At 27.2% G+C, this 25555-nt stretch overlaps 1 protein-coding gene across 1 annotated transcript in view; it reads right to left on the bottom strand.

The window, feature by feature from the left end:
* Positions 1-25555, bottom strand: part of LOC111028370 (brain-specific angiogenesis inhibitor 1-associated protein 2-like protein 2) — a 107373-nt gene that overhangs the window by 60416 nt on the left and 21402 nt on the right. The window contains exon 2 of the mRNA XM_022306991.1: positions 18274-18349. Coding sequence (XP_022162683.1) covers positions 18274-18349 — 76 coding nt within the window. The remainder of the gene's footprint in view (positions 1-18273; positions 18350-25555) is intronic.

Here is a 25555-nt window from a genome sequence, read left to right as displayed (position 1 = left end):
TTTACCAACTACCATTATTATTTTAAGGCACGTCCAATCGACAAGAGTCTGTCGCGTAAAATAACACCTACATCATTTGACCGAGTTATCGAAATAGCACCGTCTTGTTACACAATGACAACAACAATGATGATGATGATGATGATTATTATTAAGTACGATCGATTACGAACACCAATTATTCATTTTAAACACTCGAATTTCGTATCTGTATAATAGTATTGTATTGCTATGGTACAATGGTACACTGGTACGGCTTGCATTTTATCGTCCTTGTATTATTATTTATCTAGAATCATTTCGTTTATTAGTGCAACATATATGCATAATTTAATGCGATCTATGAGTTAGTGCAAATTTATTCCCATTATATCCTTATCCTTTCGGTTTTATTTTATTTATTATTTCCCATATAATAAGAGTTAATCGAAACGCGAAATATAAACACTTGTGGAAATTCGTTGTGATCGCTTAAACGTTTTCGACAAAGCGTGCATAATGAGCCATGACGACGGAAAGAATTATTATGTCGTTTACGAAAAAACAGAGCCAATTATTTTTTGAATTTCTAGTTCGTCAAATCGGTGTCATTCAGCTATTAACTATTAACTGGAGGCCGCATAATAACTATTGAACAGAAAATTAGAAAATAAGTTATACTCATTCTACGAGTACATAAGTTTTTTAGTGCAGATGTATAGGTACTAAATGTAGTTACAGTTACAGCTAAAATATATTATTAAGCGCCGCTCATTGATCAAAGATACTATAAAAAAACACACAACTTTGAAAGGAATATATAATAAGTACTTTTATTTTAATTCACAGTATTATCTGTATAAAACATAGTAAAAGTGGTTTAAGAACAACCGGAAAACTGAACATTATAATATGCAAACATATTTCATAATATAATACGAAAGACAGTTTTACTTTTTTTTATCACGTTCTGTCAATATTTAAATAATAATTTATTTTGAAATGCAAATTAAATGACATAGAAATACATTTTTATGGCATACAATAGACAGTTCAATAAATTTCATTGACACTTAGAATTTATTTTCGAACACTATGAATTACTCGGTATATACTGTTAGAAAAATATTATATCCAAATAAAATCATCATTTGGGTATAATATTTTATAAATTATTGAAATATTGAATTACTTTTTCTAATATGATTGCGTCTTACTTTTATGTATTATAGTTCATTTCAAAATTTGAAAGAAATAGGCTAATATAAAATTGAATACGTTCGTCTTCGTTTTAATAATTCTATATTCTGTATTCAAGTTTTATTAAATAAATATATATATATATAACATAGAAATGTTTGAAGTATTAAAATCTTATCAAAAAATCTTCTACTAAGGCGGATTTATAAATTTTTAAATCCACCTTGTCAACGACGTAAAATTTATACAACTATCATTTATTTAATTAAAAACATCAAGATAATGATTGAGTATAATATTACTAATCCAGAAAGTATTCCATATCCGCTATTGATAAAATATTTTCATAACCCAATGACCTATTAATATGATATTTCATAACATTAAGTCAAGAATGTTTCCTTGTATAATTTATAAACAAAAAAATGTTAAACACTTTTCATTAAAAATATGATGACTCTAATAAATATAAAATATAAATATCTATTAAATATAATATTGTTTTCAACCATATATGAATTTCATATTATGTTAAAATTATTACAACGTACTCAAATACATTTGACACTCAATTATTCCATTATATCAAACACTATATTATTATCTTTCGAATTCATTATGTCTATGTCATACGAAAAACTGGTCAATTTTCAATTATAATAAATTTAATACAATTATAAGATAAAATATTTGACTTGGTGAGGCACGGTCGTGGGCTCAATCTGTGTGAACTCTCCGAGTGTACACACCGGCCGCCGTTGCTAGTTCCCGGATGGGTGACCAACCGGGTTTTTAGCAACACATCCTTGCCACACATACACAAACACAAATCAACTTAAAAAAAACCTACTAAACCTATACAAAAAAAAATCCCCTACCGTAGCATCCAACTACTAATGGCCTATGTTGCAGCGGGTTCCCCTGATAAAAAAAAATATATGTCTATAAAATACAACACAATTTGTATAGTTATTACTCATTAGTCAGTACGGATTATTATTATAACAATAATAACACAACTGTAGTTATTAATTAACTAGAAAACTCAGTTACTGTTATCACAATTTAACTTTCAAGCTTCAGTTATCAAATAATACACAACACACCAGGGGGGAATAACTATTGATACCTAAACATTTGAACTGATGAGTTTAGCTAAATTAAAAATGAGCACATTTTCTTACATAAAATTCATAAGTTAAAATACTACCCAAATAGAGAAGGCTATCTATAGATAAAACATTTCAGGCATGGCTTGTATTCTTATGAGTTTAACAATCATTTTTTTTTAAATATTTAGACCAAAATATTGTTGGTGATCATAAGATAAAATTGATTAAAAAGTATGTATTGAAATACGTATACCTATAGCAGTATACGCATATTCTCATAAAATCTCATTTAAATAATTATACAAAAATGAACAAGTTCAACAAGCATAATTTATTTGATACACTCTAAGTATGAATAACATATTTCTAGATAGTATTTAAAAAACATATGCTCTAGATTAAAGTGATACAAGATTAAAAAAAAAACATACTAAAGTGAAATGGTTAATATAACATTTGGATGTGTATTTAAATCTGGAAACGTATGAACTCGATAATAATCTTTAACACATCTTTAGTGAGTAACATATATATTCGAGTGGCATAACAAGACTGGAATTTTATTGATATTATTATGTTTTATAATATGCATGAAAATTGAATAGTGACTGTTAAGGGACGCAAATATTATATTATAGAACAACACGATGCAGGTGGCACGACTGGCACGATCCACTCAGCCAAAATGAATTTCTACGAAAATGGTTACAGAAACTCAAGGATTCTTGAGGAAACTCCTACCTTCTAACAGAACTGTACACACACGTGACAATAACTTAGGGTACCTAAAGTGAACCCTTCACGTTTTTACCCCATTAGAGTTTACAATTGGTAAATACTTAGCATTCTTTTTACAATGTAATTTTCACTTTCGTATATTGTTTGCATTATATAGGTATACACTAGCTAGTATAATGTGCAAACACGGTCGTAGAGAGATATTCGTAATGTTCGTACTATTTCAGTATGAGGGCCTAAAATTATGTGTAGTGCGGTACTAATGGGGTGGTAAGAATTTTACGATAGTATTAAACGAATTTAAAGCCGTGGTCTTATTTAAATTTTACTTTTAAGTTTATTAAATTTGAATTAATGTTTAACGCATCAACGTGTTTATAATATAATAGTTATTGTATTATTATAATATTATATAAACAATAAAATATGTGTTTAAATTTAATAACTCATATCAAACAAGTATAAATCGAACAAATATGGACTGCCCATAGTATTATTTCAAACTCAATATAATCACGATTAAATCGTTTAGTTTAATATTAACATATACCACAGACTATTTGACTGGAATTTAACCAGATGTCGATTATGGCTGACACATAATAATATAAAACATTTTAGCTGCAGTATAAAAGGATAATAGATTATCTGACATACATTAATTTGAAGCTAGTCATAAATGTATTTATGCAATAATACAGTTTAGTTTTAAATTTGAATATTTAAACGTATTTATAATGAAAGTTTGTAGAAGTTTTTCGATTTTCACATATTACAATTATTAAGTATAGGTATATTTAAAAAAATGTTTATTTAAAACCTAAAACCATATATCCAAATACTTTTTTCAATAAATAAAAAACCTTAGTAAGTATAATATTAAATATCATATATGCAATCAGCATAATATATTGTTGGGAGTAAGTTTCTAAATAAAAAAAAAAAACAATAAAAACAATGCTTTTTGGTACATACAAATATACATAGTACATACACACATACAAACATACATACATACATACATACATACATACATACATACATACATACAAACAAACAAACAAACAAACAAACAAACAAACAAACAAATAAACATACATGCATACATAAATATATACATACATACATACATACATACATACATACATACATACATACATACATACATACATACATACATACATACATACATACATACATACATACATACATACATACATACATACATACATACATACATACATACATACATACATACATACATACATACATACATAGATACATGCATACATACATACATTTTCTAGTGGGCACAACGCCCACTTGTTCGATAAAATAATAATTGCTCGTAGGCTAGCGTGTACCTATTTTTGAGAAACTGTGTCGGCGATGGCTATCAAGAAAAAAGCGAACGTGGCGTGTGGGTGTGTTCGTGGAGCTAATTTCTTATCCCTGACAAGATCAACATCTGTACCGGTGAAATATGAATGTCACTTAAATGCCACACCGATGGGAGCGTCACGCCCAATCTCGTCTTCAAACAAATATTCAAAAAGGGCCGAACAGTCGATTTGCAGTGAAGAGATGATGAATGGGTATTTTCTATGAGAAAATAATATAAACGTTGACAACAAGCATTTATATACAACATAATTTATATTATGCCTATTGTGCCTAAACGTTTTTGTAGTCGATATTAACTTTATTTTTGCCAATATATTTTTAAAATAATATTTTTTTAAATATTAATAAGTACTGAAATGGAGAGCCACAATAATAATCATCATAATTCATATTACACACCTGAACTCTCAAAATAAAAAATATAATACAATTTTTTATCATATTTTCACGCATATCCGAAATCTGAGATAGCCAGTCCATAGAGCTAATTTATCAATTAATTCACTAGTCATTATCCAATTAGTTGTTCACTTTTTTCAAATTTAGGTGAGATGCAAGAAGTATAGGAAAGAAAAAATGTATGAGAACAAACCCTATATCGAAGGTTAGACATCCCAGTATACTCATATACCTATGTGAGAAATGAGTTAATATGTAGAGTAAAATGCGATTGTTTCAATAGTTATGTAACACAGAGCAATACATATAACATGACATATTATTATTTTTCTTAATTTCTTCGCCTTGTTAAAAAAATATGAAATTGTCCATTCAATTGGTACGGCACAATTTATTATTATACTCGATGAAAATAATATATTTATATTTCTTAAACATATATTTATAATAAAGTTTATTTAATAAGTTAAATTATTAAATTATAAATAATTTTGCACAGTTTATCGAAGTTTCTGCTTTGACATCGTGACGTTATTACAACTTTCACTGATTTAAAGTGTTAAAATGTTTATGTAGGTTGCAAAAACTACCAATAAATATTGATATATATACAAGAAAATTGTCTTATAGATATAGTATTAAGTTTGTCACAAAATAGTTTGCTGAGGCGTGAAAATTGTGAAATAATTATTTTAAGGCTTATATATTTTATAATAAATATAACGAAAATGTAATTATATGTTTAAAATCGTATTTTTTATCACTCATAGGTGAATGAACCAATATTATTAGTTTTTAGCCTCCATATGTTATCAACATTTATACGTGTCTCAAGTTTATTATAAAATATTTATCCTTGAATTTCGAAATATAAGACTTATTATTTTAACTTAACTTTAATTGTTTACATTAAAATGTTAAAAGTTCACGAGAAACTTTTAATTTTGTAACGAGTACAAACCTTAAAGGTGAATTATTTTTAAGTATTATACGCAACATTTATTACAGAGTACAGTTACAAGTTTTAAAACAATTATAAAAATAAATTACTTTATATTGGATTTCAAAGATGAAAGTGGTTGCTACTCAGTGCGACTTCTTTCTCAAAACTACATTGTCAAAATTAACGAGAACCAACAATTCTGCGTATTGCACAAAATGTACATATATATCATAGAATCGATCACAATTGTACAGGTATACGTGTTATAACTATGCAAAATAAAATACAAATTTATATTGGGTTATAAGGTTACATATTATTTGTTATTTATTTATTTATTTTTATTTTCGTTAAATAACCGGGTATGCACCAATATTATTATTTTTTATCGATTTAATTTGTCATAATATACCTATTCTTATATTTTATACTTGTTCACATTGAAACTGTCACATTATAAACTGCAAATCTGAATATTGTCCATAGTAGAATTTCCAAAGAAATTCGGCACCGCATTTTTGGCTTCAGAGACGTATAATATTATTCCCGACGACCGCGACGTGGCGACTGTGGAATCGCGATGGCCGTACCGGTATAGGTCACGTGCATAAGTATATTATAATAGTAAACACGCTTAGGCATCACTTCGACACTATATTAATATAGCTGGTACATTACAATACCATTACAATATTTGTCGACCGACATTATCCCATTTATCCGTCGGGTTGACATCCCTATCACGTTATCGTTCGCTGTCTCCGCTCTCTGAACCCCCCCCCCCCCCCCACCGAGTATAATAATTACGATTACTATTGACACGCGTGGTCATTCCATATCAACTCTGTAAACGCCGTTGTTCAGGATGCGTGTGGTGTAAACGAGGACGTATTACGGAGGATAAGTTATATATCTATTATGTTGTTTGCCGTATTGCAACTACGGTCTACGGTGAAAATAGAAGGGCTCTGCCCGTATATTATGTTTGTATTGTGTTTCAAATATCGCGTATATATTGGCCCGGGTGTAGAAAACGGCTTTAGCGTCATATTGTTTTCATGGATTGTCAGAGGACGCACTAAAACCTCCTGTTACAATACACCCCCTCGCCAGCAATGCGGTCTGGTGAAATAAAAAAATATTGATATTTCCTTTTCCGAAATATATATATATATATATATATCAATATTCTACATACAGCCGTGAAACAGGTTCCGCTGTAAATAGCTGAAAAACAGGATAAAAATAATTATATGATCTTCACATTGCAGAGACGACGGCTAGATTATTTCGTGAAAGTGGAGTTTACTGTTCACTGATCGAATTCCTCGTTGAAAATTTGTTATACCTACTAGAAAATATTGAGCTCGTAAATTGTCCATCATAATTTAACAAGAACGATATTATGACTATTTTAATTATAATGAATTTTCACTTCAATAGCATTCATTTCCTTGTTCAAAATAGACTAAACTTTTAACAAATAATGTGAATAATATTATAAAAGTTATTAGTTATTACTGTGTCATGCAATTGAACGCATTAACAATGTTATTAATTAATTAACTTGATTTATGAAAAATAGGAAAAAAAACTTATCGTTCTTAACTATATTATTTATAAAATAAGAAAAATATTAAAAAAGTATTATGACGTTTTTGGGTATTAAAGATTATACGTCACAATTTCGTGTTAAAACTTCATAAACATATGAACTAACTAACTTAAACATGAACCATTATTAGCATCTCATTCTTTATATTAACTATTTTTCGTGTATCAAATAAATTTTTTATTTTATATAATACTATTGTCACTATATTATTTTGTTAAAATAAATAAACAAGAAATAAAAAAAAATGGTTCTTGCAAGATGTTTTATTTAGATGATTATTACCTTTTTGTTTTGACACATTTAATTTGCATTGCTTTATTAACAATAAAGAAACATAATATAGATGCATCAATCAAAACCATAATAATAATTTTGTAAATAAAAAACAAACCTGCATTGAAATTATTTTAATGTCAATAAAGAATGTAGTTTTTCAATTGAAGTTGCTGAAGTATATTCGAATAGAAACCATTTTGGATACTCTTTTTCAAAACTTATTTATATTGACTAATATTTTCTTAAATTAAAAAATAAATGTTTATTAAAAAATCTTTTTTTCTATTGAAATGGACCAATAAAATTGTATACTACGCATTATAAATATAATTATTTAGGGGACGAGAGAAATAGTAAAATATACCTAGTTGAATTTATGAAGGTCAGAATTTTTGACGTATATGTTGTAAACACATAGTTTTGGCTGGGAAGTCATTTCCCAAAAGGGTTAGGTAACCATCGAGGACTGCAGGGTCGTCGTAATTATCACCGTTCGTGTACTATACGTGGTTTAACACTGTGTCGAAAGTTTCCAGCAAATGAGGAAACAGGGGGGGGGGGGTAAAAGTTTCACAGCAATAACTCACCTCATCCATCCTATCCTATGCGTTATCCTAACCTTACAAACTATAATAAAGAGATGTTATTTAGAAGTTGATTATTATAATACACAGAAGCGTTTTACGTACGACGGCCTTTTTGATAAATGGCCGTGGATGGCGGGGATTACCTTTGCTACTACTTTTGTTATTTATATTTCTTGATTAACACTTTGTTTCAACAAAAAAAAAATTATAATAAAATAATAATATCCACCCAAGAAACCTTTCCTTAACTAATGCTTTTACCCTCCTAACAATGTTGGAAGCGAAAAGTAATTTTCCTTGGACGCCTATCATATTTGGCGCTTTATTGGCGTGACAGGCGGTCGGGGGATAAGTATATACTATGTATACATTGTACAGAGTTTATCACACCAGTGGAACAATTTGTTTTAATAACGGTCTGTGATTATTTTTATATCGCAATTTAGTCGGTTTTTTTTTATGAGAGGGTGGGAGTGAGTTAATGTGTTCGTTTAAAGCACTATTCTTGATAAAAATTCTTTCAATCTCCATTAAACTTTTCTTGAATACTGTCACATAAATCTTATAGAGTCATTGAATTTTGTGAGCGTTATTGCTCTATTTAAAAATAATTATATTGTGCTAAGTTATTGGCAAATTTGTACAGATTTTAGCCGTTCAAAGTCATTTATACGTTATTACTGATTAGTAAAACTTTATATAAGATACCTATAGTACATTAGTACCGTTACGTAAATCCCAAATGATCAAATATACGTGGCCTTAGATAATTCAAGTCAATTTAAAATGCTTTAAAAAAAACGATTTCGTACATGATACTTATCGTTTCATTTGATTCCGAAGTATTATCCTAATAAATATTTGATAGTTTAATTTGTGATAATCAAACACTTACAATTACCTATAGGCTATAAGTTATACTTTTTTTTTAAATTTTTAACTTTTAAAATAAAACTGCGAGAACTTAATCTAAACAATTATTTTGTTTATGTAAAATAAAATACCGTCTAACCATATGTTAACTAATAAATAACTATTCTATAGAACAACCAACAAAGTTATTTCGTGTTAGTTATGTTCAATAAGTCTTCTATAACTATTAACTACTTTTTAAATGTAAATTTAAGGTACCTATTGAAAATCGATAAATTATTTATCTGTTAGCCGTAATAATTAATACTTTGTTTTGAGGTTGAGTATTAAAATGCTGTACAATTATATGAAAATTACTAAAAATGATTTAGCATAATTCAGTAAGGACTAATTATTTTATTGTTCATAATAAACGCTTTAATGTACCTGTAACAATAATGTAATAATTTATTGATGTTGAATTTAATTGTTTTATTGAATAGTTGAATATATAATAGGTGTATACTAAATAGTAAATTATAATTAAGTTGTTATATAAGCGTAACACAAAATACCTACTAACAAGTCATAATAAATTAAATGCCAACACAACTTAATGTAACTTGAATTTTTAATTTTCTGCTCTAACTAATTAATTCTTAGTTGTTTAATTATTTACTTAAGTCTATATTTCTTATATTCCACAAAAAATCAAATAACATGAGTTTTTCTCGATTTATTTTAATTGTTTTATTGAATTTAACGAGAGAGAAAATGTCTTAATATTAGCATAAATATTATACAACTTAAATCGTAATTTTTAATTTTTTTATGAAAATAATACATTTTTAAGAATGATTTTAAGTTTATTCTTTGTATGAGCTATTTTTTCTACTTCTGACTTATTTAAGACTGCCTTTAAGATATAGTTATAAAAATATAACTAATTAATTAATAATTAAAATAATAATTCATCTCAACTCAATTCATAATATAACATAGTACAATATAAGTACAAAAATAAGATAACATTTCTTGCATGATTTGATTACCCTTCCCTAAGCAAGCTTGTGGTGAGAAGGGGAAATAAATATATTTTTAAAATTAAAACTATTATACAGATAATACAACTATAATACATCAGAATTAACTTATCAAATATAATTCATGAATAACGTTTGTATTCTTGAGTATTGAAATTTGAGATTTATAGTCGTAAGTTTCAAATTTCCCACATTAATTTGGCCTAACACTTCACAGAAAACGGATTGAGGTGTATGGAACGGACCTTTATTCGATAAAACGAGAAATCGTATACCATAAAAAAAAAATAAAATCTAAAATAGTTCTAACTTTATGATGAGTATACACGTTAAAAAAAAGTTTGAACTAACACAGTGGTATTTTGTTTTATATAATTTAAAAAAGACCATACAAATACTTCTTAAGTTATAAATGTATTTCAATTTAAATAGCTTATAATATACTACACTTAAACGTGTAAGACAACAAATTCCTTAACTTACAAACGTATATTAAATGTATATACTTATTACGTATTAGTTGTACTATCTGGTATAAACGATATGTGATTAAAAGACTGAAATAACATACCTACGATATTTTTCTCAATTGCATTCGTTCAAATGTAATTCAGCTGCACATCTTGTACATCTTGTATATTTACCGGTTTTATAAAATAACATACTAAAGTACCCAAATGTTAATGGCTAAATTATTCCAGTTGTTCTGCTCAAATGTATCCAAAGTATTAAGGGAGCGCACGTTCTATGTGAAAAGGGTGGTTAAAAATACTTAAGTGAAGAAATTCGCCCTCGTCGTTGACCCTGCTTTTGGATAATAAAAGTCATTTGGCTATGAAATTCCAAAGGGAAACAAACTGGAGTGGAGTTAATGCGACAAAGAACACTACTGTAAAGATGCGTTTTAATTTCCGCCTTGAGTATTTTTCAAAAAATTCAATTCTACGAGCACGCTATTTGTCACCCACCCAACGGCTATGGTCCATTAGTCAAATGTTATTTTACAGCGAACAAATGACGAACTTCATTGGCTCCTATTCGCCATTAATATTAGTTAATGCAATATGCCATCAATTTTAAAATGCCGAGTTGGAGAAAAGTGTAACAACTGCTTCGGTAAGAACAGTACCAGTTGGACCAGAGTTATTCTTATTGGGAAACGTCAAATTATTTATAATAATTGAGTAAGAAATAAAAATAATAGTAATCATAAGCAAGGAAATTAATAAAACGAAGTATCTATAAACGCTTATTAGATCAAAAATAAAAAATACCCACAAAATGCTAATTGCACTGATACGATCACAAATAGGTATACTTTTTTCGTATTTTGAATTTAAATGCTATAGATATTTTTAATTAATATATAATAATTAAATGTTAATTAATAAAATATGGTTTTAATCAATATTAGTACTTTATAATATTATTATTATGTGGGTACATTATGCAATATGCATACAAATAGTAAAATATGGATAAAAAATTATTATTATTTATAGCCTTATAGGTATCTTACAATATTGTTCATAATTTATGTTATAATCGATAAGCTGTTAAATTGTTTTTATAAAACTGTCAAATGCGCATAATTCAATACAAATCAATGCGTTTTAAACTATTAAATAGCTTTTTTACTTTTATTGGCTATAGTTAAATTTTTCACTTATATATCAGGTATTTAGTATGAATCGTTTCCATTGAGTTTATTATCACAATGATTAAGATAAGAATACAGTTTGAATTCACGAAAGGGACTGCGGTTACATTTTCTATTTTTACCCTCATCGTTCTTCCATCTATAAACTCGAATAATGGTTATGTCTATAAAACATACAGTATCGAAACGTTTTTGTTACTAAATATCAACACAACGTCAATATTGAATTCTGTTGAAATCCCCAGCATCACGATTTCTATCATTTTTCTTTTTGTATAAAATTGAAAACGTTATCCTTACATTATTACATTTTAATATTGTATAAAAAAATATATATATTTTTCATTACTTACATAGTTACATACTTATTGTGAATGAGTAATGTAAATGGTTATTTCTTATCTACTACATTATAATTTACCGTGTATAGTGTTTGACTATATTTCACGTACATTAAATTATTAAACACTTCTTAAAAAATGTACGAAGGTGAAATTTTTTTATTGTATTTTTGTCGGGCAAAGAGATGAGAAATCACTCGCCATAGTTATGCCAGTGTTGTTTGCTTTCCGTAAATTTATCTCGAGGGAATACTACAACAGGGTCGAATGCAATTCATTTATTCCTCTTCCTTATTTTTCCCTATCGCTTGCATTGAAGTTTAAGGGCAAGTTTCTCGTTAGGATGTTTTCATCTACAACAGAATCGTTTTCTTTTTATCGCAAACGGCTCATCTCTACCCCGAGAGCCTTTGCTTGTTTTTTTCCCTAACGAATTTGGTTTCGAATTAAGTTTATTCAAGTTGAACGCTCTTTAAAGCGTTTTTAATAAGAATTACCTGAAGAATGAAGCAAGTTAAGAAAAAAAACCAAGACTGGGATTATCCCCATAGAAAAGTAAAATATATATTACGTGTTCCTCAAAAAAGTAGGAACATGATGTTTTGTGTTGAAGCTTTTGGTGAATTCCAAGAAAACGAATTTCTTGTAAACTAAAATGTTAACAAAAAATTAGTTTATAAATAATAAAATTAAATAATATGTATGTAATTCGTTTTACGTTGTTATATTATATAATAAGAAATTATTCCACTTTTATAGCTGACACAAAATCATTGATTTTAAATATTTTATGAATAGTTACTTAAAATTCTATTGTTTAGAGATTATTTTTAAAAATTTGATATTAAATCTTTAATTAAAAAGTAATTGATATTAAATTAAATAGTTTTTTAGCTATGTAGGTTTAGATAGAACACTTTCAAAAACTTAATTAATAATAATGAATTGGTAAAAACAAATATAATATTTAATAAAATAAAAGACCATTAAAGAGATATAGAGAGACAAATACACTAGCTGGGTCAACTCCAACACCTTATTACCATTTTTTTGAATATTTTACCTTTAATGTTTTTAAAATAACAAATATATCACATTCAATTATATTTCATAACCACTCTTATTAAAAAAAATGCAAATATTATTTATTCTTTATACGATGACATTTTTATTTTTCATTAAATCATAAGGGGAAAATTAAATTGTTCGCTGTCAAGTTTTATTATGACTATAATTATTATTCACTAGACATGTTTACAAATTAAATACCAAAGTGGACGTATTCGAACGTCAAAAATCTTTCTGTAACGAACATTTTCAAATTACAACCTAATTCATTCCATCCCGTTAAATTTCATCTTGGTGTAGTTTGGAGAATCATCCCCATTTCCCAAGTCTGGTTCTAATTCTGGTTATTTTAAAAATAAAGTAAACCTACCAATGTACTAAGAACAAAAACTCAACTGCAATTGTATTAAGTAAACTAAGAAACAAAACTCTCTCAATCTAGATAAATATATTATATTGTATTTTGTTATTTTGATCAGTGTAAATTATTAAATGTATTATTTTTTAATTCTTAATAATTATTTATTAATAATTTACCTATGCATAAACAATTATTGAAATTTAAAAAACTTGTACGTCATGAATATTATTAATATACTTCATAAAAAGTTTATCATAGTTTAGAGTAATTATTAATATATTAAATTTAAAAACTGTACAAGAAATATTCAAAAATTAAAAACTAAAAAGGTGATTATTTTATCAGATATTAGGCTGTTTACGATATAGTAACTTTTAAACATTATTGTGAAAAACTATTTAAATAAAATAGTGGTAATTTAGTAATTTAAATTGACATAATGATATAAAGCCTACCTTTATTTACTGTAAACGTTAATTGAATATAATAATATGATTCAATCACTCGGATCTCGAGTAGGTACAGAATCAAAATTATAATTCATTTTCACTCGATAAGTGTGTATTTGAGAAATAGTTTGAAAGGTTTGCTAAGCTGATACGGTGGGTAGTTATTTTTAATATCGTGTTAATCTAATCAAGTATTATTGATACAATGCAAAAGTGTTTAAAGTATTTAAAGTTTAAATATTGTTAAGATTTTTTCTGTTGAAATTATTTAAAAATGTTTAATTTGGATTGAAGCAATAAAAACTTTTGAGACGATTATTTCCTTAAATTGAGAATACCAATTGATACTGTCTTTAATGAAAATTACAAACATAAAAGCATTTATTTTTTTCCTGCCCTTAAAAAATAACTTTGTTTATTGCGCTTTGGTAAAGTTTGACAGCTTAAAAGCTTTTTAAATCAAAAGTAGTAGAATTTTTTCCGCGTCAATTTTCCCAACCCCTTTTTCCTTTCACATTGACACACGTATTCCAATTATTTCTATTCTCAGTTACCCGCTTTTCACATAATTATAATATAATTCAAACTTAATACATCACAGTAGACCTCAAACTATTCAAAAGAGTTAGAAAAATGTTCATTAGTAACTAAAGAATTGTTTCTTAGTTTATAATTTTGTAACAATTACCTATATAAAACCACAAATTATATTTTGTCATACATACTTTTGGGACAAGACAAATACACAATAAGTGAACCATTTTAGATTAAATGCACCAGGCAGAACAATAGCTATTGAAACAGTTTTGAAAAATATGATTAAAAATATTTTGTAGCAACAAAAATGTTTGATTCTCTTCGTATGAAAAATTATAAATTACCTTCCGCTATGATCATTATAACTAAAGTCAAACATTCTAAATATTGAAATCTAATTATTATACATTTTAATATGCATGAACAAGATGTTATATGAATTTATATTGGGTTTTAAAATTACAAATAATAATGATAAAATAAATAAATTTAAATCCAGGTTTTTATATGTCTAACTTAATATTTTCGATCTATTCCACCAAACTTATTTTTTTTCAGTATTGGCTTTTTAATAATATAAAAATGTATTTAGACTTTAGATATAATAAAAATTACAATTTCGAAAAATAATAATACATTTCTTTCAAAAATAATATGTTCAATTCAACACTAAATACTATATTAAAACATATCTTTTTCCTATGTATTCGTGTTTTATTATTGAAAAATAAGTTTTTACTACCACAATATCAAATGAAATACATTGACCATAACCACTAATCGATTTACAATAGATCAGCATAAATACTTAGTACTTAGTTCTCATTTTGTTGCAACTATCCTATAATTACTAATTGATACTTACAATCAATGGTTATAACTATCGCCGTATGTGCAATTAATTACAAACTTTTGATAAAATTTACGACAAATTAACATTTAAACATTTTCAAAAGCTCCACCATTAACACTTTGTATAATATCATATATTATACGTACAAATAATTTAACGATGTGTTCAACACACAAGTCCGAAAATGTATAAAATAAATTAGTACATATAACACATACTCAAATACAATACTACTATCATTATTATATTTTTAATTTACTATTTATCATATAAAATAAAATAAATTAATATATAAGTATACAATAATTGGTCAATTATTGGCCTATGCCGTGACTTGATAATAATTATACATAGTATAAAACGATATTTTAAATTTGCTTATTACATTTCCATGATTAAGTGGTAAATAGTGAAACGTTTCAATGTACTTTTAATATTAATTAATGCTTAAAATTTATTTATAATACTGAATAGCAAATTCAGGAAAATGCTGAGTTTGAAAAAGCTAAGCGCTTTTAACTCCCGGTGAATTTTCACTTAAGATAATAAAGAATAGTAATATAGAGTTGTTTTGCCTTTGTCTAATAAATATACATATTTATATTTTTAATTCATTATTTTACATGTTTTTATTTCTCTAAATAAAGTTTAAACTATAAAAATAATCCTTATAATTCTGAAGTGTTATTGTTTTTATATTAATTGGTTTTGCAAATTGCATATTTAAAAATGTATACAAGAGTATTTTTTTTTAAATTTTCTATACATCTCATTGATTTTTTTTTTATAAATAAAGTCGACATGATATACCTACGTAATCATTTGTAGAGTCTAAATGCGAAAGGAGTAAATGACAAAAGTGCCCTTGAAAATGATAATATTATTTGTAGTACTTTTGACAACATTTCGAGAAAGAAAAAAGTTTACTGTGGAACAGACGGGGGTCGTAGGATAATAATAATAATAATAATAATACAAACACAGTGAATATATCAATCATCCTCCACCCTATCCTGACCAATGACAACATTAACTCTGGAGTACGATAAAGACGCTCGTGCATACGATATGCACGCGTGTCATCAATCATGTGATGTTGATAAATATTTATGATGTGTCTGTGTTTTCTCTCACACGCAAACGGCAACCGTTTGTACCAACGCCGAGTCTGGTCCCGAGAAAATGAATGTGAATAACGTATAGAAAATATTATACTGTTATTGTTCGGCCAATGTATTTTTCCAATATATATATAATATATACGTATTTAAATAATATCGATATATTATACCAATATTTATAGGCCTATAACGTTCGTTTTCCTACAACTGCAGTGACGACCAGAGAGGAAGTATAATATGTAACTCTAAAAATAATAACTATTTATAATACAAGATATGATATTATTTGTACGCCTATTTAATTTTTGTTTCTATAACAGTACCTACTTATTGACGAACGAGGAAATAATATTTAAAAGAGCAGCGCCTGACGACGGGGTGCCGTTTGTTTACGCGAAATGCACCACTTGAAACTGTATTGAATCCAATCATAATACGAATCCCGAGAACAATTTGCCGGCATGTATTATAAGCCTATGCGCTTATACCACTGTTAAACAGGCTGTTTTACCACTGTGGATGATCAAATTTTTAAGATTCGCCTGCACATCGTACGTGAACACAGTAAATCCATTATTATATCTTGCTATTTGTACCATTTCAATACGAAGAAAAAGATTTTTTCTTTATCTTTATTATATTAGCAGTTGGTCGTAATATAATATGTTTCATGTTCAAAATGTATTCTATATCATAGATTGAAATAATGTGACCATTATGTTGGAATATATTTGTATTAATCGTTATTGTTGTTTTGGCTAATTATGATCAATGGTATAGGACAAAATTATGTTTCATTCGAAATGTTTTGATACTATCTACCTTCGATTTTCGCAGTTTAGATTCTCTAAATTATTAATCCAAAATACAAACTTTAGAACCATATTGTCGATTAGTCAATTTTCTTATACCACAAAAGTTATAACAATCAATTAGAAATCAACTACTTATCTAATTCGTCGTATGTATATGATTAAGTTTTTTTCTATTGAGAGTTATTAACATGTTACGTAACTATCAACTTCTCCATTATGTTTACAGACTAAAATCAAGCTTTCTCAGTTCAAATAAACATTGAAGTTAAATAACATTATAATGAGAGAATTAAGATTATTAAATACTTGTTATTATATTTTTGGATTGTTTGAAAATGTAGATTTGAAAATTGAATTTTGAACTAAAGTTGTTAGCTAATCTCATAAGCCATAACGTATATTGTATTAATCTTCCTAATATGGTAAACTCTCCAAAAATAAAGGTTAGTATAGGTACATTTGTAAGTATCTGTTTATTTTAATTTGTACACTAATACGTCACCATTAAGAATTGTGATTTGTATACAAAAAATAAATATTTAGCAACTAAGTCTTTATTTGATATTCCCATTATTAATATTATTTAAAATAATGAAAAAAAAATCTTTCAATAATATAGTATGTTACAGTTTGTAAAATTTCAATACTATCTTACGTTAAAATATAATGTAACCAGTTAGTTTTTATAATGTGTTTATAAATACATAAATTAATTAAAGAATGTTATTAATCATTATCCAATTCTATTCTAACCACAATAAATGTATTAATTTTATATTATAATTTATTACCTATACAGTATAATATGATGTAAATATGTTATAAAAATACAATTATCATGTAAAATAATAGTCTGTAAAAACGTATTTGAAAAATAATTAACTCATTAATCTACCAAAACATAAAATATCATAACTCACCGTGAAGTGCTTTCAGATATGCCTTTCCTGCATTAATCATTTGCCGGGCACCTGGATTGAACTTCTCCAATATATTCTGAAATCACAAAATTGTTTGTTTAAAGACTTAAATACATAACCTTATTTGTCGGAGGGATTTGTATAAGTGTATAATTAAAGGTATTTTCAACGAATCTACAAGACTACAACTCGATCGTTAACAAGATTTTCAAATGTAAGAACCAAATTAGTACCTAATACCTTTTACGATTTCCAATTTAATAAAAAATCCTAGCGGTCGTTTCAAAGGAAGTGATACTACGAATCATTCAGTAAAACTTCACAGGTTAAAATGACGCTACATTTAACTCTTTTCTCGAGACTAAACTATGCCAAAATAGCCAAAAAAATATGCTAATTGTACAAAAATAAAATGTATAAATCGTACTTATATTGAAATAAAAAAATAAAAATAAACATAAATCATAGAATCCAAAATTTACAAAATCAAAAATGTTATTACTAATTACGTGAAATACAAAAAGAGTCTGATAGAATACAGAAACTGGTGTTATTTTTTAGACTCTTAGTCCATTAGAGCTGAGTTATTATTTTCAACTTAGAGGCAAGAAATCATTATTTAAATTTTGTTTGTGAATAGAACTTCGGGGATTACTAAAACATACATTTAATGCTTTCAAAAGTGTTGTCAAAGAATAAAACACGTTGATAATGTAAAAAAGCCAATAGATTTACTGCTTCTTTTAGAATTTTAAAGTACCTAATAAATATAAATTACTGTAAATACCTAAGTTGTTCGTTTAAACTTTAAACAGAAAGACTCCATTAGTAGGTATATAAAAATATATTTCTTTAATAATTGCGTAATAATAATATCAGTGAACAATATAACATTACACACTAACAATTTATTAGAAACCATCGACATTGATGACCTTGACATTGTTTGATTATTTAAACATGACATAAAAAAACTTGTTTATAACTTTACATACTAATATTTTTAATTTAATTATCCTGTTTAGCATTTCCTAATGTATACAAAACAATTAACTAAATTCATTTTGGTCATAATATACTAACTTCTTTTGACTAAAAATAAAATAAAGATAATTAGAATACTATATGCATATTGAATAAAACTACAATTGCCTATGAGACACTAAATTATTGAATATAAAAAATTTATAGAAAGAAAAAATTATCGTTAGACATTGATAATAATATCAATTACATAATATTACATTTATTATTGTATATTTTATATTTTTTCTTTTATTTGATAAAAATATTACAGCTTAAATTTTATTTTTGTAAAAAGTGTAATTATAGATACTAAAATATCGTATATTTAGATATTATCTTTAAACACATAACGAGTTGAAATATATGGTTTATTTACTTATACCGGGACATAAATAGCAATTTTGAAGTAAACGTAAGGTAAGGTAGGTAAGGGAAGGTAAGGTTAAGTTAAGTACTAAATTATTTTACCTTGTTAAAAAATGACATACGTATGTTATTTTTAACTATTGCCTTTACATTGGCTATGATTATTATTGTTCTTTTATTTGCTAGATTTCATATCTAAATATATGAAATTAAATACTTGAATGCAAAGCTCATATTATATTTGTTCTCAAACTAAACGATAGTGCAATAATAGTTCGTATCTACAGAGTACAAACATATTAAGTAAATCTTTTTTAAAAATATAACCCTAGGTCGTACCATAAGTCCATAACCACTATGAAAACTACAAACATCTTTCCTTCGTGATAAATGTATTTTAAAAATGTTCACCAAAGCGGTGTAATAGTAATGTTTATGTAATAAACCAAACATTATTCCATATATGGTCGCTCGTTGATTAAATAATTTGCTATTTCACTTAACGGACAAAAAAAAAAAAGGAAACGTGCTCGCGTGTATTCCTGGCACGATTTCAGAATAATAATATAAAAAAAGAGTCGTTTAGAAATACCTCTCACCAGCCCATTTGATTTTTGCCTTTCCCTCGCATCCAACTCGCGTTCCACTACCCTAGCAAATTCCCTGCAACTCGCCGCCGCATGTCGTTTGTTTTCCCGAAGCGACAAGGGTAGTATTCTCGTCCGACGCCGCCGCTGTCATGACTTTTTGCACCCCCCCCCCCCCACCCGACCGTTTTGGTTCGTGTTTGTACCGCACATATGCACGACTCTATAGTGTTTGTTTACCCCCCGAACATTGGAATGCATACATTATACAATATACATTGTACACATACATTTATATATTACACATATAGATTGCTGCCGCCGCCGAGCGGATCGTGTGACCTATCTTATTGTTTCGGTTGGGTTTCCTTTATTTCGTATTTTTTACATTTCGCGTCGTGCAATCGGAAAATAAGCAGATAAAATAATCACATTGTATACGCGTGACGTCATAAATTCGTAAAACTGGCAGGCCAAGGGAACGCATAGTCGTAATTTCCGCATGCTTCTCTCGTTAAATTATTACTTTATGTGCAGTCTTCCCCGATAAATTCCAATAGGGATCTATTATGGAATTGACTATTAATCACCTACACGTTCAATGGTAGATTAACTGTAGGTACGCGAATGGCGCGCGTTTCATTTGCTCAACCTGACCCTGAGATATATTTCACGGGATAGCAGTCTACGACCAACCCGTGTTGTTCAATTATTATTATTATTATTATTATTATTATTATTACTATCGTAACAGCTTTCGCCTACACCGTTTATCAAATTACAGCCGATACTGCTGAAGTATCCAAGTATATAGGTGGCAGATGCCTACTAATACTACTAATATTTACCTATACTAAGTGAATACTAAAATGTGTGAGATTCGAAAATTAGTTAATTTGACTGTGAACACACATAACTTGTTAGACAAAATACACCGAAATAAGAAAGAACAATAAGGCTTTTGTATAAAAATGTTGACAAGCAATTTATTCATACAAAATACAATACGCGTGACTATCGAACATGAACGTTATTTACATCACCGTAGCAGTTATTCTAGTGATAATCATTATTGCATAAATATAATGTAAATCGTGAATCAGATTAATAATATTATCAATTAACTCCCAAATATTTGTTTATGATAATATATAGTACCTACACTTGTATACATAATCAAATGTCTAAATAATAAAATAGTGGTATACTATGCCCACGCATCGCATAGTTATTTAACTTATAGCACTTTATAGGTTAATACCATTTTATGTATAAAAACAATAAATTATGAACTTAGCGTGCATGTCATTTTTCCTTAGTTCCCACGTTACTTCGATGTTACACATTTAATCAACCAAACAATGGAGCTTATTGTAAGATGATATAATGATTTTTCTATATTACCTACACTAATAACACGATTATATATAAAATTCATATCATCGGGTAAATTATTGAGTTTCATGAAACGCAATCTTCACAGTAATAAAAATAATACTTTTTCTCACACAAAATAAAACACTTCTGAGGTTAAAATAAAAAAAAATAGAATTAGTTTATGCAACTAATTACATATTTAAGTTATAAAAATCTTGTCAGTTGAATTATTATTATATAATAGTGATTGTGTGATTTGAATAGTTATATACTTCCTAAAAGAAGTATTTTATAATGTTCCATGTATTCCGAGTTAGGTAGGTCGTAGGTAGATAATTATATTTAATTTACTCAATTTAAAATATTATAGTTTTCCTGTATAATTGTGTACTATAAATGAACTCGATAGCTTGAAAATAAAGATAAGAGTTTGAAAATCCTTATTGATTAAAAGTCAAATTTGATACATTGCATAACTTCGAGATATTTTTTTTAAACTATAATATTGAAATTCTTTTTTTACGTAGGTACATATTTTTTATACACAGAATGAAATAATTTATTGTACATTATATATATATAATATAACATATAACATATTTTTTGAAAATGCAGATGATGGTACTTATTTAGTAAGTATATCACATACGTTTGAAAATTGAACTTTGGTGTCGTATGTCTGATATGATCGAATTTCATCGAGCATTGCTCCTAAGATGAATAATATAATAATAATATTCAATTTATTTTAATCCAAAGCAGAACAGTAGTAAAATCAAGAATAAAATGCTGTGATAATATCTATATTATATTATATTTCTGATTTCGTGGACTTTTCTCGTTAAGAGAAAACACTACACCCGCATTCATTTTCTCCGTCTTACAAACGCATACCGAACATGGCAAATTGTACGATCTGAATAATCCATTTAACTTTGGTATGTTTAATACTATTACAGTGAATTGACCTATTATCAAATTTAGAAGTAAACATATTTTCTCGTAGGTTTTTTTTTCATGTTTTCATTTTATAGCAAGTTATGAGCCCTTTAAAATGTACAAGCAATTTACAATATCTTAAGGTGACAAAAACTCGGTCTATAGAATTAAAAATATGGAACGGTATTAAAGTTCACTCTAATCTCTAATTGTTAGGTTAAGAACACATCGCAGGTCTATTAAATAAAACATAATATAATTGAAAAATTACGTTTACAATTATTAATAATTATTGATGTCAGTAGCGAATTATACGTTGATGGTTGTAAACATTTTCCCGACAAACGCCCTCGGATTCCACCTGAAATACACCACTAGGTATCCAAAAGATTTCATTGTTCACGTTTTGTGCTCGCCTCCGGTGATTAATTGATGCGTGCGATTGCGTACAGTTTGACTTCAATAATAATAGAATGTGATGAGAAAATCGTAATCACCCTGTTGCCAATAAATGTATAGTTACGGATATCGGATGGGTTAATTTTATCAGGAAAATCTCGCAGGCGTTTATTCAGAAATTCCCATGGACTATCAAGTCACGAGAAGATTTATAAATATTGACATTTTGTATTTACGAAAATCCTCCTGCAGTGTAGGACGGAGGTACCTACTCGGTATCCGATCGGTGTACATAAATAGTAAAAAGTAAACACCTCAGAAACTGTACATTTGTATTTGTATACACTATATACCTGTGCTGTGGCCTAGAACTCAGCGTCCACATTCACTGATGAACTTTCTACTGTTTTACATTCCAAAACATGAAGAATAACAATAAATTATTATTATTATCACTGACGTGTTGACGGACGGTCAGCAGTAGCCCATATAGTTTTTGATATTAGATATGGTAATCGATAAATACTGTAGAGTAGATACCCGGTACTAATTATTCAGTGCGTGGTCGATTACAGAGTATTATGGTCTACGACAAAACAAACACTAAACAATGTTAAATTTATAAACCAAATAAAAAAAAGTAAACAAATAATGCACTGTCTGCATATTTTGGGGAATGAAAGAGAGTGAACAGCATAGAGAAAGACTGTAATAAAACAATATAAAAAACATTTCAAACTATGTATAAGTTACTACCGAGATACAACCTCGTAAAAAATAGTCTTAGAAATAATAATGACTAAATTTTTAACCAAACAATTTTAAATCTTGAAGGTTACTCTAATTTATAGGCTATAATTTACAGTAGTTTTATGAATTATTGTATTCTATGTTCGCTTAGTTTTTTGCTACTTTTATATTTTAACTATACTGAATAACAATATTGTAAGTCACTCATTCAGTACCTTTAGGTATAAATATGAGATTAAGATTACTTATTTCTTAAAAATAGAAATATAGAGTACATTAATCTTAAGTAGGTACCACTTATTTATATAAATTTGAATGTATTATAGATAGTGGGGTATCTATGGGGGGGGGGGGGTCATCCAATTCAAGATTTAACCCCTGCCCACCAAAAAAAAGTTAATACATTTTCGTGGGTGGGCTACCTTATAAAAAATTTTATTCGCCTATACTTGACTAATACAACAATTATATAAACATAATGCATACAATATAAAAATTAATCGTTTTCATTAGGTTCCTTCATTTTATAGGTTAGGTTGGGTTAAATTAAGTACGCATGAATTAATAGCTACTAAATTAAAATTCTGGTACACCGCTACTAGTATATGAGTAATATTAATTTAGGATTTTACAAAATAAAATAATTTATGACTGATGTTTATGTTTAGAGAACGTTTTGTAACATTCAAACAAAACCTTAGCCTTCTACATTTATTTCATATATGTAGAATTTGACTACAAAAATGAATCTCTCATTTATTTTATTTAGAGTGTTTGTATTCAACTAAATCAATGTTCTATATGATTCTATTGAAAAACATAAATCCGAAAGATTTTGTTACATCTCATCTCGATGTATCTAAAAGTATAAATTAGATATATTAATGAGTATAACTACACTAAAAGTAATATCATAATAATTTTATAATATTCTAGTAATATTTTGTACAAGCAACTGCGAAGCATAAAGAATAAGAGAACAAATGAACTATAATATCAGTGTTTGCAACAAAAAAATGTTATTAACAAATTATTATATATTCACACTTATAGAAGTTTGTTTTTTTTTTTACTGTTCTATATATTGTTTACAGTAAAAATACATGGGAAAATGGTTTTTTTATTCTCCGAAATTTTTAAGCAGGAATTTATTAAAAATAATATAACATTATAGTTGCAACGTGTTAAAAAGAATATGAGATGGATATTTGAAGAATGGTGGTATGCACAGTTAGCACTGTGATTCATTGTTCTTTTCCTGCAGGCTTTCAAAATCATACTCATCATATTATTATTGATATTTTTTATGCATAATATTTAAATACTATGTTCATTACTTAAAATTACTATCCTAAAGTCCGTCCGATTAACATTCGCAAAACTATTAATAATTTTATTAAGAACTAACAAAAAACTAGTTGTGTAGTTTTTACAACTAATAACATATTATCAATCTCAAATGGTATACCGTTTGTTAAAATCAATTATCTTTGTAACTAGTAAGCTATAATTATGAAAATGCAAACGGTTAAAAATATTATTGATTATTCATAATTGATAAATTTGTTGTTGAAAACATTTGTGTTTGGTTAGTGCCTAAATTATTGCTATATAAAAATAAAAAAAATTTATGAAAATAGTTAAAATATAAAATCAAAAGTAAATCGTATACATTAAAATAAAAAAAAAAATAGTAAATTGTATAAACTGTCAAATTGTAAACATGCATCCAACAATTTCTCAATGCGAATAACAATAGGTTTAAATCGGTCTTCGAATTAAATCAAACCTTTCTTATGCATTACATCGTGTAGTATAAATATAGATATAATATAATT

This window comes from Myzus persicae, unplaced genomic scaffold, assembly GCF_001856785.1.
Source record: "Myzus persicae strain clone G006 unplaced genomic scaffold, MPER_G0061.0, whole genome shotgun sequence".
NCBI classification, from domain to species: domain Eukaryota; kingdom Metazoa; phylum Arthropoda; class Insecta; order Hemiptera; family Aphididae; genus Myzus; species Myzus persicae.
Note: the sequence above shows the minus strand (reverse complement) of the source record. Positions and strands in the feature narration are given on the sequence as shown.